Source organism: Ipomoea nil, unplaced genomic scaffold (assembly GCF_001879475.1).
Source record: "Ipomoea nil cultivar Tokyo-kokei standard unplaced genomic scaffold, Asagao_1.1 scaffold0642, whole genome shotgun sequence".
Classification (NCBI taxonomy): Eukaryota; Viridiplantae; Streptophyta; class Magnoliopsida; order Solanales; family Convolvulaceae; genus Ipomoea; species Ipomoea nil.
Genome location: NW_017617070.1, coordinates 1238845 through 1252594, shown reverse-complemented (window position 1 = coordinate 1252594; position 13750 = coordinate 1238845). Strand labels below are relative to the sequence as shown.

At 35.5% G+C, this 13750-nt stretch overlaps 1 protein-coding gene across 5 annotated transcripts; it reads right to left on the bottom strand.

Annotated features, from left to right (window-relative positions):
- Window positions 1-533: 533 nt before the first annotated feature.
- LOC109174370 (universal stress protein YxiE-like) lies at window positions 534-13366 on the bottom strand. Of its 5 annotated transcripts, none has more exons than XM_019323606.1 (5): window positions 13130-13366; window positions 12907-13010; window positions 12669-12787; window positions 11845-11943; window positions 534-825 (listed from the first exon to the last, which is right to left on the bottom strand). In XM_019323606.1, the coding sequence occupies exons 1-5, from the start codon at window positions 13341-13343 to the stop codon at window positions 810-812; spliced, it is 552 nt and encodes a 183-aa protein (XP_019179151.1). In that variant the 5' UTR covers window positions 13344-13366; the 3' UTR covers window positions 534-809. The 5 variants fall into 5 exon arrangements, with proteins under 5 accessions (XP_019179151.1, XP_019179148.1, XP_019179149.1 ...); XM_019323603.1 differs by lacking the exon at window positions 534-825 and adding an exon at window positions 875-1342; XM_019323604.1 differs by lacking the exon at window positions 534-825 and adding an exon at window positions 4861-4986.
- Between the last annotated feature and the right edge of the window lie 384 nt (window positions 13367-13750).

The following is a 13750-nucleotide window of genomic DNA, read 5'->3' as shown; positions in this document are numbered from 1 at the left end:
AAGTTATTCCAATTTGCTATTCCAATTTTTCATCCCGAGAGAACGATAAAAATTTGCAACTTATCTCATTGTTTGACCACTCCGACTTGAGAATGAGGAAGGGTGATGTCAGCATGATTCAAAATTTTTGCAAATCTTAAAGGATCTTTCATCAACTATCAGCCACAAGAACTCCACAATGAAATGGAGTTTCCGAAAGGAGGAATCGCACACTTAAAGAAGTCGCACGAGTAATGATAGCCGCAGCCGAGCTACCAAAACGTTTTTGGGCAGAAGCAATCAATAATGGTTGCTACACCCAAAATAGAAGTTTGATTCACAAACTGCACGACAAGACACCTTATGAATTGTGGAAAGGGAGAAAATCTAACCTTAGTTATTTTCATTCATTTGGTTGCAAATGTTTTGTTCTTAATAATGGCAAAAACAAGGTCTTTAAATAATAAGCCAAGACATACACATAATATTAGCATTAATACATAGATAATATATGTATTTTGGGTATCATGTTACAAAAATTTACCATATGGAAAACAAAGCTTTATTCCCATAGTCCAAGCCTCCAAAGATTCCATGTGCTACCAGTTCATTATTACCTTATAGAAGGAAGGTTACTGGATCTGGATATGTTAATCGGGAGGGTCAAACTTGGTCTACTTGCAGAGTAGGAACCCCAAATGTCGCTGGAATAATGCCATTGGAGCTAGGAACATCATTTGGTATATTGCCAAACATGTTGAGTAATCTCCTTCCCCCTGGGTTGGCATCACCCAAAAAGAGATCATGCAGTATATTAGCTTGTTGAACCTTCAGCCTGTGGTGCTCCTGTGCAAGTGAATAAAAGGCAATGGATAGAGATTCATTAGCTCCTTTCATTAGTGCTAATTCATTCTTCACATAAATAATATCATCCCTAAGCTATACTAAATCCCTTATTGTTAGCCCAAAAGAACTGCCAGGGTAGGCAGTGATGTCGTCCACGCCCCGGTCTCCTTCAGTTTCTGTTTCTTCTTTGGAATGTTAAGATAAAAGAAGGTCCTTTCATCTGAACCAATTTGCTGCCCACTTCCCCCTAAATTGGTGGCCGAAATGTTCATATCAAGATGAAGTCTTTTACTAAATTTTCTTCCAATGAACCTGTTATATTCATCGTCCTTGGTCAGCAATACTGGTGACGATCAAGGGAACATATGCACCAGCAAGTTTAAAATTCTTCTTCCTTCACGTTTTCGCCATAGCCAACACCATCACCACTCTCATCCGAAAACACCTACTGATCAATTCAATAAAATATCCAACTCCAAGATGGCAAGCTCCAGTCAGATCCCCATCCCTGCAACCTCTTCCGGAAATAATAAAATCACAAAAATCACACATGGCTATACTTTAAGAACAGAAGGTTATCTGAGAGCTTGTTCTAATTCTCATACAGCTCTCAATATAATCTATAAATTGATTAGCTCTCACCTTATCAAGGTATGCTCTTATCCATACAATGGGATTTATCATAATGCTTCATTAGAGTTCTTCGAAAATTCTAGTTATTTTGAAAATTCGAAGATGAGAGCGATGATACACCAAATTATTCTTATTCTCGAAAGGATTTGAAATTGGCCTGGAATTAGCAAAATGATTAAGGGACGTTTGGTTCACGGAATCTTAGATTACCCCAGATAATAAAATTGCGTAGAGGAAGGTAATGTGAAATTTTGAGGATGTATAATTACCTTATGTGTTTGGTTTGGATTGTGGAATATAATATTGCCTTGTTTGGTTAAAAGTTATATTTTAAGTTATATGAATCAATTTACTATAATGTCCACAATATATATATATATATATATATATATATATATATATATATATATATATATATATATATATATATATATATATGTTGTGTGTGTATTTATTTATTTGTTTATTTATATGTATGAATGTATATTAATATTTAAATATTAAAAAAACTTAAATATATAAATATACACATATGTATATTTGATTGTATAAATATATTATTATTATTATTATTATTATTATTATTATTATTATTATTATTATTATTATTATATAAGGATTAGTTAATAAGGGCAAAGTTGAAATAATTCATGATAATATAAGATTACCTAAGAAAATGAAGATAATCACATTACCTTGAAACATTACCGCCACATAAGCTTTTAAATAATATAACATTACCAGGTAATCTCATAACTTGAACCAAACAAGGTAATAAACCAAACAAGGCAATATAACATTACCAGGCTCATAAAGGTAATTTAAGATGACCTAAACCAAACGCCCCTTAAGCTTAAGGTAATCCAAAAATACATTTTAAGTACTCTTAGAGAGATAGAAAAATCGGGCGTTCTCCAAAAATGCATTTTAAGTAGGGACAGAAAAATCGAGCGTGAAAGCTGCTACCATCCTGTACGCCATTTACGGTGCAACTCCTATAGATAGGAGTTACACTTTTTTTGACAGACTGAAGGACTTTTGTGGGAAGTCAAGACGCGTTGGGTTTGGAATGTTGGTCAGCGAAATACTAAGGAAAAAGAATTTTAAACTTGGTGCATGTGTTCCCTTGACTGTTCACCAGTATGTGCTGACCAAGGATGAACAGAACAGGTTCATTGGAGGAAAATTTAGTAAAAGACTCTGTCTTGATATGAATATTCCGTCCACCAATTTAGAGAAAAGTGGGCAGCAAATTGCTACGGATGAAAGGACCTTCCTTGATCTTAACATTCCATATGAAGAAGAAACGGCAACTGAAGGAGACCGGGGCGTGGATGACATCACTGCCTAAGCTGGCAGTTCTCATGGGCCAACAACAAGGAATTTTGAACAACTTAAAGAGAAACTTATTTAAGTGAAGAATGAATTAGCACTAATGAAAGAAGCTAATGAATCTTTATCCACTGCCTTTCATTCACTTGCACAGGAGCACCACCTACTGAAGGTTCAACATGCTAAACTAATATACTGCATAATCTCTTTCTGGATGATGCCAACCCAAAGGGAAGGATATTACTCAACATTTTTAGTAATATACTAAATGATGTTCCTAGCTCCAGTAGCATTCCAGTGACATTTAGGATTTCTTACTTTTGCAAGTGGATTGAGTTCAACCCTCCCGATTAATATATCGGGTGACCTTCCTTCTAGTTTTACTAATTTGTTGACTAACCCAGCTGGAAATGTTTTCACTTGTCTTACACCACCAGTTGATCAAGATGAAAGTGTTAACTGGCAGCACATGGTATTTTGAATCTTTGGAGCCTTGCACTATGGACTATGGGAATACTTAGTATGATAAAGCTTTGTTTTCTATATTAATATATTTGTAACATGATACTCAAAATATATATATTATCTATGTATTAATGATGTTATTATCTGTATATCTTAACTTATTATTCAAAGACCTAATTTTTGCAAGTATAGAAAATATGTCAATAAAATTAATTAAATCCAAAACTTGCACAAAACTATTTAGTCTAAAATAAAAAGCCGTAGATCTTATATCTTTGTAAGACCATCTATTTGGCTCGTCAAATAAAATTATTAAAAGAACAAAACATCATTTATTTTTAGACTAAATCAAACATGATTGAGTATAGGTTTGGCATCATCAAAAACAAAAAATTGTTAGGAATAAAATTGTAATAGTTTTGATGAGCCAATATTGTTGTAGAAATAATCTTAGACTCGTACTCTATTTGGTTAACGGTTCGAATTTATTGAAGATTAAATCCTACAGCAATATTGGTTCATCAAAACTATTACAATTTTATTCCTAACAAGTAGGATTCATGAGCTTCTTAGAGCTATCTTTGGCACTTTTGGCTTTGGTTGTTTGTTTAACATGCTTGGAGACAAACAAAGTTAAAGTGTGGAAACTTTTAATAAGTGCCAAAGATACATCTTTATGAAGGTCATTTTAGAGTTGTTTTATGTTTAATTGAAGTCCTTTGTGTTTGATTTGAAAAAGAAAAGCTTAAAAATGATTTTATTGTGTTGCAAGGTCTAATGATAAATGTACTTTAGCATTTCAAAAGATTTTGAACCAAAGTGGAAGCATATGGGCACGATTTGAGGCTATTTTGAAAGAGTCTTGCAGCAACAAGCAATTTTTGGAGGCTGCACGATCGTGATAGATTTTGTGGAGAAACTTCAGCAAGTTGCACGAAGCTCTGCACGATCGTGGCGGTGTATTTGGGAGCGACACGATTAAGTAGCAAGTTTCTTAGAAGAGATGCTAAAATGAGAAGTCTTAAGAGATGTATGGTTCGAAACTCAACCTTACCAAACTCACCGAGTAGAAAAGTTATTAGCAAGGAAGGTGATATAAAAAATACATGGTTCGAATTCTCTTGGAGACATTTTATTAAGTAGCATGAATGATAAAACTAGCATTGCTACTAGAAGTAGCATACATACTAGAAGTGGAAGGGATATGGATGTTAAAACTAGCATTGCAACTAGAAGTAGCATACATAATAGAAGCGGAAAATTGAAAAAAATGCCACTCTATAATATGCCAATTATCAATGTCACCCCTGAATTATGAGTTGTGTAAATGTTGCCCCTCAATTATCAAAACGGTGCACATATAGCCCCTCCCGTAACGGAGATGTGGTTCCTCGTTAGTGTACGGCACCGTTAAGTCGGAGTAAATATGTAATTTAGTTGTTTTTTCCCTCCCTTGATTGAAAATACCAGCGATGGACAGCGGTGGGGAACCACATGTCCGTTACGGGGGGGCTATATGTGCACCATTTTGATAATTGAGGGGCAACATTTACACCACTCATAATTCAGGGGTGACATTGATAATTGGCATTGATAATTGACATATTATAGAGGGGCATTTTTTACAATTTTCCCTAATAGAAGCGAAAGTACCATGGATACTAAAAGTAGCAAAGTTTGTAGAATTCCTTGGAGGACAATCACGGCTAGTAGCAAGCATGGAAGCAAAACCTTAAGGCATGAAAAATAACACATAGCTAGAATTATAGCAAGGATTGGCAAGCTAAGAAATAGTAGCATGTTTGGTAACAAAAGTTGGAAGCAAGTCATCCACTCTCTCGTTCAAAACAATTGAGGCCGAATGGATTTAGATAAATCAAAGTAAAGATCACACTTAACTTTGAGTATAAATCGGATCAATCTACACAAGGGCTCAACAACAACTAGAAGATCAAGAATTGAAATAACAAGGATCAACTAAAGTCAATCAAAATCAATAAGATCAATACACAACCTGAAGAAATGCGAAGAAGCATACGTGAAAAGTCGTATGCTACAACTCTAAAAATTATTTCTATGAAAATTACAAAAAGAGTACATGCCAAATGTGAAAAGAACTACAAAGTCAACAGAGCCTGAAGATACAGACCAAGTTGCAAGGAGAAAATCAAATATGTCAGAATCAAGTTGCAACTCGAGTCAAAAGAAATAAACAAATTGTCAACTTATCAGATCATGCTATAAGTTCCAAGATTTCAAAAATCAAATTATCCCGCTCCAACGGATACATTTGATAATCCATAAAAGGCATTAACACTGAAGATCAAGAACAAGTTTTTAAGAGCCATTTTGAGAGCACCCAGCAACAAAGCAAAAAAATAAAAAATAAAAAAATCATCAAGTTTTATATACTTGATAGAAATATCTAAAAAAGAGACAATTCTTTAAGAGTTGGAGAGAAAAGAAAAATTGTATTTCCCTACAAAAAAATCTTTACTTGTGGGATAGGGAGAAGAGTAACAAGAGAAGCTATTGAAAACCCTTAATAGTGCAGGCTTTGTGAGAAGCACTAGTGCTATACAAGTGTTGAGTTCGTGAACTAGAACTTGGTTAATTCATTATTGTATCTGGGTAATTGAAAATAGTGAATTCCTCCCGGAGTTAAGAGTAAAGGATTACACCACCTTCGAACGACTATAAAAATTCTCTCTCATTTGTTTATTGCTATCACATATACTTTGCTTATTGCTATCACATATACTTTGCTTTGCATGCATGATATCTGCTCTCACACACAACATATATACATTTCTATCGTATTATATCTTTACATGGAGTAATTACTAATCTAATACTTCATTTTGTAATATAGCACTTTACGTACATTTATTCTGTTATGCACTCGAAGTTAGATTTTCATTGATTTATTTACTTAGAGTTATTTTGATGAGGTGTGATAAATTTTTATTTGCTAGAAAAAATCTATTCAGCCCCCCAAACTCCCCCCCCCCCCCCCCCCCCCCCACCAACCTAAACTTTTCACCACCCGACCGTGACCAACAAAGCCTTCACATTACTCTCCTCTATCCATTCTAGGTTATACGCTAACTCTTCATTTACCCTTCACGACTTTTCTAGCCTTCGGAAAGCCTCATCGCGATGACATCAAGGATTGTATCTAACCGATCGGCACTAGGAGCTAGTGGTAGTGTCCTCCAAACTAAAGTGCTCGAAGGCTGACATATGGTTGCACAGACCTAAACGCTCTGCCAGCGACCTAGCCCTGCCTCCCTTACAGGTTATCACCAAGATCTCTATGTGCTACTTGTTTCGTGTTTGAACCTAAAAGCGATGGATTTTCATTCCATTGCCATAGACAATGCCGATATTATTGTTTTTACGACTTTTGATTAGTTGACTGTTGGCTAACACAACCGTTAAATATAAAGTAAACTTATGTATTGAGTAACAAAAAAGGCAAAGAGACTCAAAGCAATGGTTAGTTGACTGTTGGCTAACACAACCGATAAATATAAAGTAAACGTATGTATTGAGTAACAAAAAAGGCAAAGAGACTCAAAGCAATAATTTCAGCATAATCGCCTTAAGCCTTCGAATTTTCGGATCCATTTTACACCCTCGGAAGGGGTATTTATACAATAGGATTGAGTACACAAGGAAAACGAATCCCTAAAACTCAGCCTACCATATCTTGTTTTAAGATATAAACATATTCCTAAAATACAATAGGAAAGCAAGGTAAATTAAGCAACAAGTTCCTTGATCTGATTTAGGAGAAGATCCTCCATATCTAGTTGACCCAACCGCCTAATATATACTCCCTAGCTCCATGCCTCTGGCAATCACTAATGTGTAATCGAAGGCCCGTGGTCCGAGCAGGACCAAGCGCGCAAATTATGCTGTGCAACCGAATGCACCTTGCAAGGTGCATACGGTTGCAAAACGGCGCCGTTTTGGTTAAAAAAAACGCGCATCCCACTTAAAGAAGAAATCAGGTTCGATTCCCGGCAATAGCATTTTTATATATCTAGAAATTCATAATTATATATCCAGAAATTCATAACTATATATCCACAGTGAATGAATGAAGTAAAAATCCACAATGAATGAATAAAGTAAAAATCCACAATGAATGAACTAAATATCCACAATGATTGAACTAAATATCCACAATGAATGAACTAAATATCCATAAATTCATAACTATATATCCATAAATTCATAACTATATATCCACAGTGAATGAATGAACTAAATATCTACAATGAATGAACTAAATATCCACAATGAATGAACTAAATATCCATAAATTTATAACTATATATCCACAAATTTATAACTATATATCCAGAAATTCATAACTATAAATTCACAATAATGCTATTGCCGAGAATTGAACCTGAATTTTTTTTTTTTAAAGTGGGACACACGTTTTTAATCAAAACGACGTCGTTTTGCATCGTATGCACCATGCGCATGGTACATTCGGTTGCACGGCATAACTATTGGACCAAGCATGGACCAACCGGCTACTTCCAGGCCGACCGTTACTAGTACGGTCCCCAACAATCAGCATAAATCATTTCAATTATAAATCTATTACCTTTCTTTCTAGCATCAATGTTATAATAATTAATATTATTAGTAATTAAACCAAGTTAAAAAATTTAATAAAAACAAACATGGGTGAGTCATGTATGTTAATGTGGAACATGCCTAAATTATAGGAGTAGTACATGGAGCATTAGCTTCCTATTTATTAGTTTTCTCTTAGTATAAATATGTGATGTATTTTCATTTGTTAAATCATCCCACTGAATAAACATTATTCATTCTCATCTTTCTCTCTCTCTCTCTTCCTATTTATATATTATTATATATAAATACATAGATATATTATATATAATATATATATTATATTTAATATATCTTACATTTGGTATCAAAGCCAGTCAATTCAACCTTTCAACCCCGAAATATTTCCCGTAGTGAAATATGGCAACAAATTTCAATATTGTATGGTCGGGTCCCAAATTGGACGGGAAACTCGATTACAATTATTGACAAATTATGATGTTCATACATTTGCAAGCTCAAAATCTTTGGAGCTTTGTTGATCCCGGTCTACTCGAATGAGCTGATGCAGCCGCTATACGACGAGATAAATTGGCCTTGGGTCAAATTCACCAAGGTGTTCATTATTCCGTTTTTGGGCAATTAGCTCGTGCTCAAACAGCAAAACAAGCTTGGGACATCTTAAAGGTGTCACACAAAGGAGTCAATCGGGCACAGAAGTCTAAGTTGCAGTCGTTGAGAAGGTTGTACGATAATTGTGAGATGACCTCTACAGAAACAGTAGATGCGTATTTCACTCGTCTTATTGATATGGTGAATAAGATGAGGCTATATGGAGATACGATTGAAGATGGTGCAGTGTTTGAAAAAGTTCTTCGAACTATGCCGATGAAGTATGACCATGTGGTGGCTTCGATCACAGAGTCACACAAAATTGAGCTCTTATCAATTGCAGAGCTGAAAGGTATGGTAGAAAGTCATATTGACAGGATTGCGTCAAAATCGGAACCACTAGTAGAAGAAGCATTGAAGAGTCAAGTCACCCTTAATGTGACTGGCACTAATCAAAGAGGTGGAGGATCTGGTAGAGGTCGTGGAAGAGGAAGAGGAGGTTCTGGTGGAAGAGGTCGTGGTAACTTCAACCAAGGAGGAGGACGTGGTAACTCCAACCAAGGAAGAGGTGGAGGTAATACTAAACAAGGTAAATTTCAATTTCATTGCTACAATTGTGGCAAGTATGGGCACAAGATTGCAGATTGTTGGTATAATGAGGACAACAATCGTGGAAATCAAGCAAACATTGCTGAAAACATTACTGAAAAGTCTGGTGAGAATTCTGAAACCTTACTTTTGGCCAGTGAGAGTTTTTCTGCTGATAAGAACATATGGTTCTTGGATGCTGGGTGTAGTAACCATATGTGTGGGAAGAAAGAATTGTTTTCCGAACTAGATGAATCAGTCCGGTCTGAAGTAACGTTTGGCAATAAGTCAAAGGTGCCAATTTTGGGAAAAGGTAAAATCTCTATTCAGTTGAAGGATGGTACTCACAATTTTATATCCGATGTGTTCTATGTTCCTGAACTACACCAAAATTTGTTGAGTTTGGGTCAGTTGTCAGAAAAAGGATATAAGATACATATTGCTCAGGGGTGTTGTACCATTGAAGATGCTAAAGGAGTTTTGATTGCAAAGGTAAATATGTCCCAAAATCATCTATTTCCTTTGAAAATTAAGCATACTCTCCTTGATTGCTTTAATTCTGAAGTTTGTGATGATAATTGGCTATGGCATATGCGGTTTGGGCATTTCCATTTCTCTGGGATAAACTATCTTGCGAGAAAGGAACTTGTTTCTGATTTACCTGTTGTGAATGTCCCTGATCGTATATGTGAGATTTGTGTGATTGGGAAGAAGCATAGAGATCCCTTTCCCGTGGACAAGTCAAGGAGAGCTACAAAACAGTTGGAGATTGTTCACTCAGACCTGTGTTCGTTGGAGGTTCCCTCACATGGAGGTTGTAAGTACTTTATTACTTTCATGGATGATTTTAGTAGGAAAACATGGGTTTACTTTCTGAAGCAAAAGTCTAAAGCATGTGATGTTTTCAAACAATTTAAGGCTTTTGTTGAAAAGCAGAGTGGTTATGAAATTAAAATCTTGAGAACTGATAGAGGTACATAATATATTGCCTGTGATGATTTTCTGAAGAAGAAGGGTATTCAACATCAGATGACAGCTAGATACACTCCACAACAAAACGGAGTGGCTGAGAGGAAGAATAGGTCTATCATGGATATGGTAAGGTGCATGTTGAAATCCAAGAATCTGCCTAAGCCTTTTTGGGCAGAAGCTATTGCTTGTGTTGTCTATGTGTTGAATAGGTGTCCAACTAAGAGTGTCCGGGATAAGACACCCGAAGAAGCATGGAGTGGGAGAAAACCTTCTATCAAATATCTCAAGGTTTTTGGATGTTTGGCATATGCACATGTGCCAGATCCATTGAGAAAGAAGTTGGATGATAAAGGTGAGAAATGCATATTCATTGGTTATAGTGACGCTTCAAAGGCTTATAAACTATACAATCCTGAAACTAAAAAGGTTGTTATAAGTCGTGATGTCACTTTTGATGAATATGGTGCCTGGGATTGGTTAGCTAAAGATGAAAGTTCTGTTGTTATTCCTGCTGTTGAAAATATTGTTGAAGAGCAACCGATTCCAGATAATGTCTAGTCTCCTTCACAGCCAGAGTCGTCAGTTCAGCGATCTCAGCGCGAGCGCCACTTACCAGCTCGCTTGCAAGATTATGTTTTGGGTCATGATAATGACCTGTCTGATGAAGAGATTATTCAATTTGCTCTCTTTGCAGATTGTGATCCTTTAACTTTTGAGGAGGCTGCTACAGAAACTCATTGGCTTAAGGCGGTGGATGAGGAGATACGTGCCATTGAAAAGAATGGTACCTGGGAGTTAACAGATTTACCTCCTGGGAAGAAGCCAATTGGAGTCAAGTGGGTTTACAAAACGAAATACAAGTCAGTATATCCAACTTGAAGACGGAGACATTTTTTCAAATTGAAGAAGGAAATTGGGATGACCAATATATCCAACTTGGTTTAAAGGAGGCAATGTTATAATAATTAATATTATTAGTAATTAAACCAAGTCAAAGGCATTCAAAAAAAAAATAACCAAGTCAAAGAATTTAATAAAAACAAACATGGGTGAGTCATGTATGTTAATGTGGAACATGCCTAAATTATAGGAGTAGTACATGGAGCATTAGCTTCCTATTTATTAGCTTTCTCTTAGTATAGATATGTGGTATATTTTCATTTGTTAAATCATCCCAGTGAATAAACATTATTCATTCTCATCTTTCTCTCTCTCTTCCTATTTATATATTATTATATATAAATACATAGATATATTATATAATATATATATATATATATATATATATATATATATATATATATTATATTTAATATATCTTACAATCAATCATTGCAATAAATTAAATTATCATATTTAACATATATTATTATGTAATACCCCCCCCCCCCCCCCGAAAGATTTCAATTTTCAAAACAGAAGCATTTTCCTATGGTGGAAAATACTTTTGTTTATATGTATATAATATTCAAAATTTTCTATCTAAAAATAAAATAGATTCAAATTGTAATTTATTTAAGATTATATTTTAAGGCTTTTTGCCATAGATGACATGTAGTGACCTTTCTTATGTGGGAGGTTATGAGATTGAGCCTCAGTGGAGGCGTTGTGCTTCAGTAGGTTGAGAAAGTATATTTGAACAAATACTACAATGTAATAGAGTTAATAATTGTTAGTAATTGATTATTAGTTTAGGATCCAAACTGCAGTCACATTTGGTAAATGGCGGATCATGGAAGGTGTTAGTTGCTATTGCATAGCAACATGCACAACCCAAACTTTTATTGATGAAAGTACAGCCATATTTACAAGATATTTTACCTTGGGACTCGTGGGGATTCTTTGGGCGTCGGCTTCACAATGAGAACTGGGCAATGGGCGTGATGTAAACAATAATCGCTCACGCTTCCCAAAAATGCCCTGTGCCAACAATATATTGCACACCATCAAAGGCACCATCAAGTAGCAAGGCCATGGAAATAAATTAAAGCACATAACTCAAATATTAGGATTTTGATTAATGAATAGCAGATTGTGCCATTCTTAAAAAACGCTATTTAAAATAACGTTTCAAAATAAGATACTATTTTAAAATTTCATGTTTTATCAAATAGAACTTATTACTTATTTATAGTTTAAAACAAGCTATAAGCTAGGTCTAAAATAATTTAAGACCTACCAAAGAGCCTATGATATATCCACAATTGTACTTAGGCTATCCACATCTGTGAATAATTCACAATTTCTAAGAAAAGAAGAGCCATGTTAGCAGATAGAGAGAGGATTGAGGTTTATCTCAAAGAGATCGATGAGATTATTGTAGAAAAGTGAGTCCCACCAAAAAAATATGCCAGCCGCGCATGGCACAATTGCCTCCAGGGCGCGTGCAGTGCATGCGCGAGCTGAGAGCGTAAGGTGACTGAAAGTGACCTTTTTATTTTTTTTAATCAATTTTGTTTTATTTTTTTTTCTCTTCCTCTCATATTCTCTTTCTTAATTAGACTTAAGAAACTCCTCAAAAACTACAAAATAGGTCATATTCTCTATCTTAATTAGACTTAAGAAACTCCTCAAAAACTACAAAATATCTCCACTATTATGGATGCTCTTAGGATCGATTTCATAGATGAGACGTGCATTATTACCTTGTAATGTTGCCAAGCCCACGACTTCCCACAACAAGAAGATCAACGCTCATTTCCTCAGCAGCTCGGCAAAGTTTGTCCTTGGGATCCCCTTCCAGAACCAAAGTTTCTGCTTTAACCTAAAAACAAAAACCAAACATCTTATGACTATACACCTAATCGTTCTTTATTATAACATTTGAAACTTTGGCCTCGCTCTTTGAAAAGGGGAAGAAATTAAAGCAGGTAGCATAAATACCATCTTTTGCTTGCACATTTGCAACGCTTTAGAAAGGACTTCTTTGGCCATCTGCTGCTGGGATTTTCTGTAGGTATCAATCACCGTAGACGTCGCGAAAACAACTACAACACCATGTGATAGAAGCAAGCATACCGGCCTTTATCCAATAAATTTAGTAAATAATGTTTATGCAAAAATATATGCATGAGATTATCATGTATTTTATATATATGTAGCTTACCTGGACCGGTATGGAATACGAAGGGCTGGAAAGGAGGTCGGACATTAACCAGAGTGATGACGCCACTGTGTTGTTCTTCCTCATGGGAATGATGGGATGGGCGATTTTTGAAGACGTTGTCTAGAGCCCAGTTGAGAGCGTAGAAGCTCTCCTCGCTATCGTCGATGGCTATCATCACCCGCCTGTTTTGCTCCGGAACTGTGCTCTCTTCCATTATCTCTGTAACACCCTCTCTATTCAAGTAAAAACATTAAGAATTAGGAACTGATCGATCGAGTCAGATCATATATCTCATCACCGAAAATATTTTCCAATACAAATTTGACAAATGTATCTCATTCTTTTCCCATGCAAGCGAGCTGGCAGATGATGAGCGTCAAAAAGGACAAGTGGCGGCCATGCATGTACAAGCTTCAGTTAGCATCATGCACAAACTTCATCCCGTGATCAACCTGCAGCAACAGATGATCTCATTAATTATCAAGCTTATTTTGACGTTTTCATATGGCTAAACTTTCTGTTTTTATATGTTAGTGCACTGCTTCGCATTTTTCACCTAAATTTGCATACTAGGATTATTTTCAAATACAAACCCCTTTAAAATACAAATTATGTGCATAT

What these genes read in the sequence shown, in the direction of transcription:
- LOC109174370 (XM_019323603.1), bottom strand. Translation starts at nt 13,343, where the DNA reads ATGGAAGAGAGCACAGTTCCGGAGCAAAACAGGCGGGTGATGATAGCC. An exon ending in CGTATTCCATACCGGTCCAG is followed by an intron (nt 13,011 to 13,129) that starts GTAAGCTACATA and finishes ATGGTGTTGTAG; the next exon opens with TTGTTTTCGCGACGTCTACG. An exon ending in GAATCCCCACGAGTCCCAAG is followed by an intron (nt 1,343 to 11,844) that starts GTAAAATATCTT and finishes TATTTCCGGAAG; the next exon opens with AGGTTGCAGGGATGGGGATC.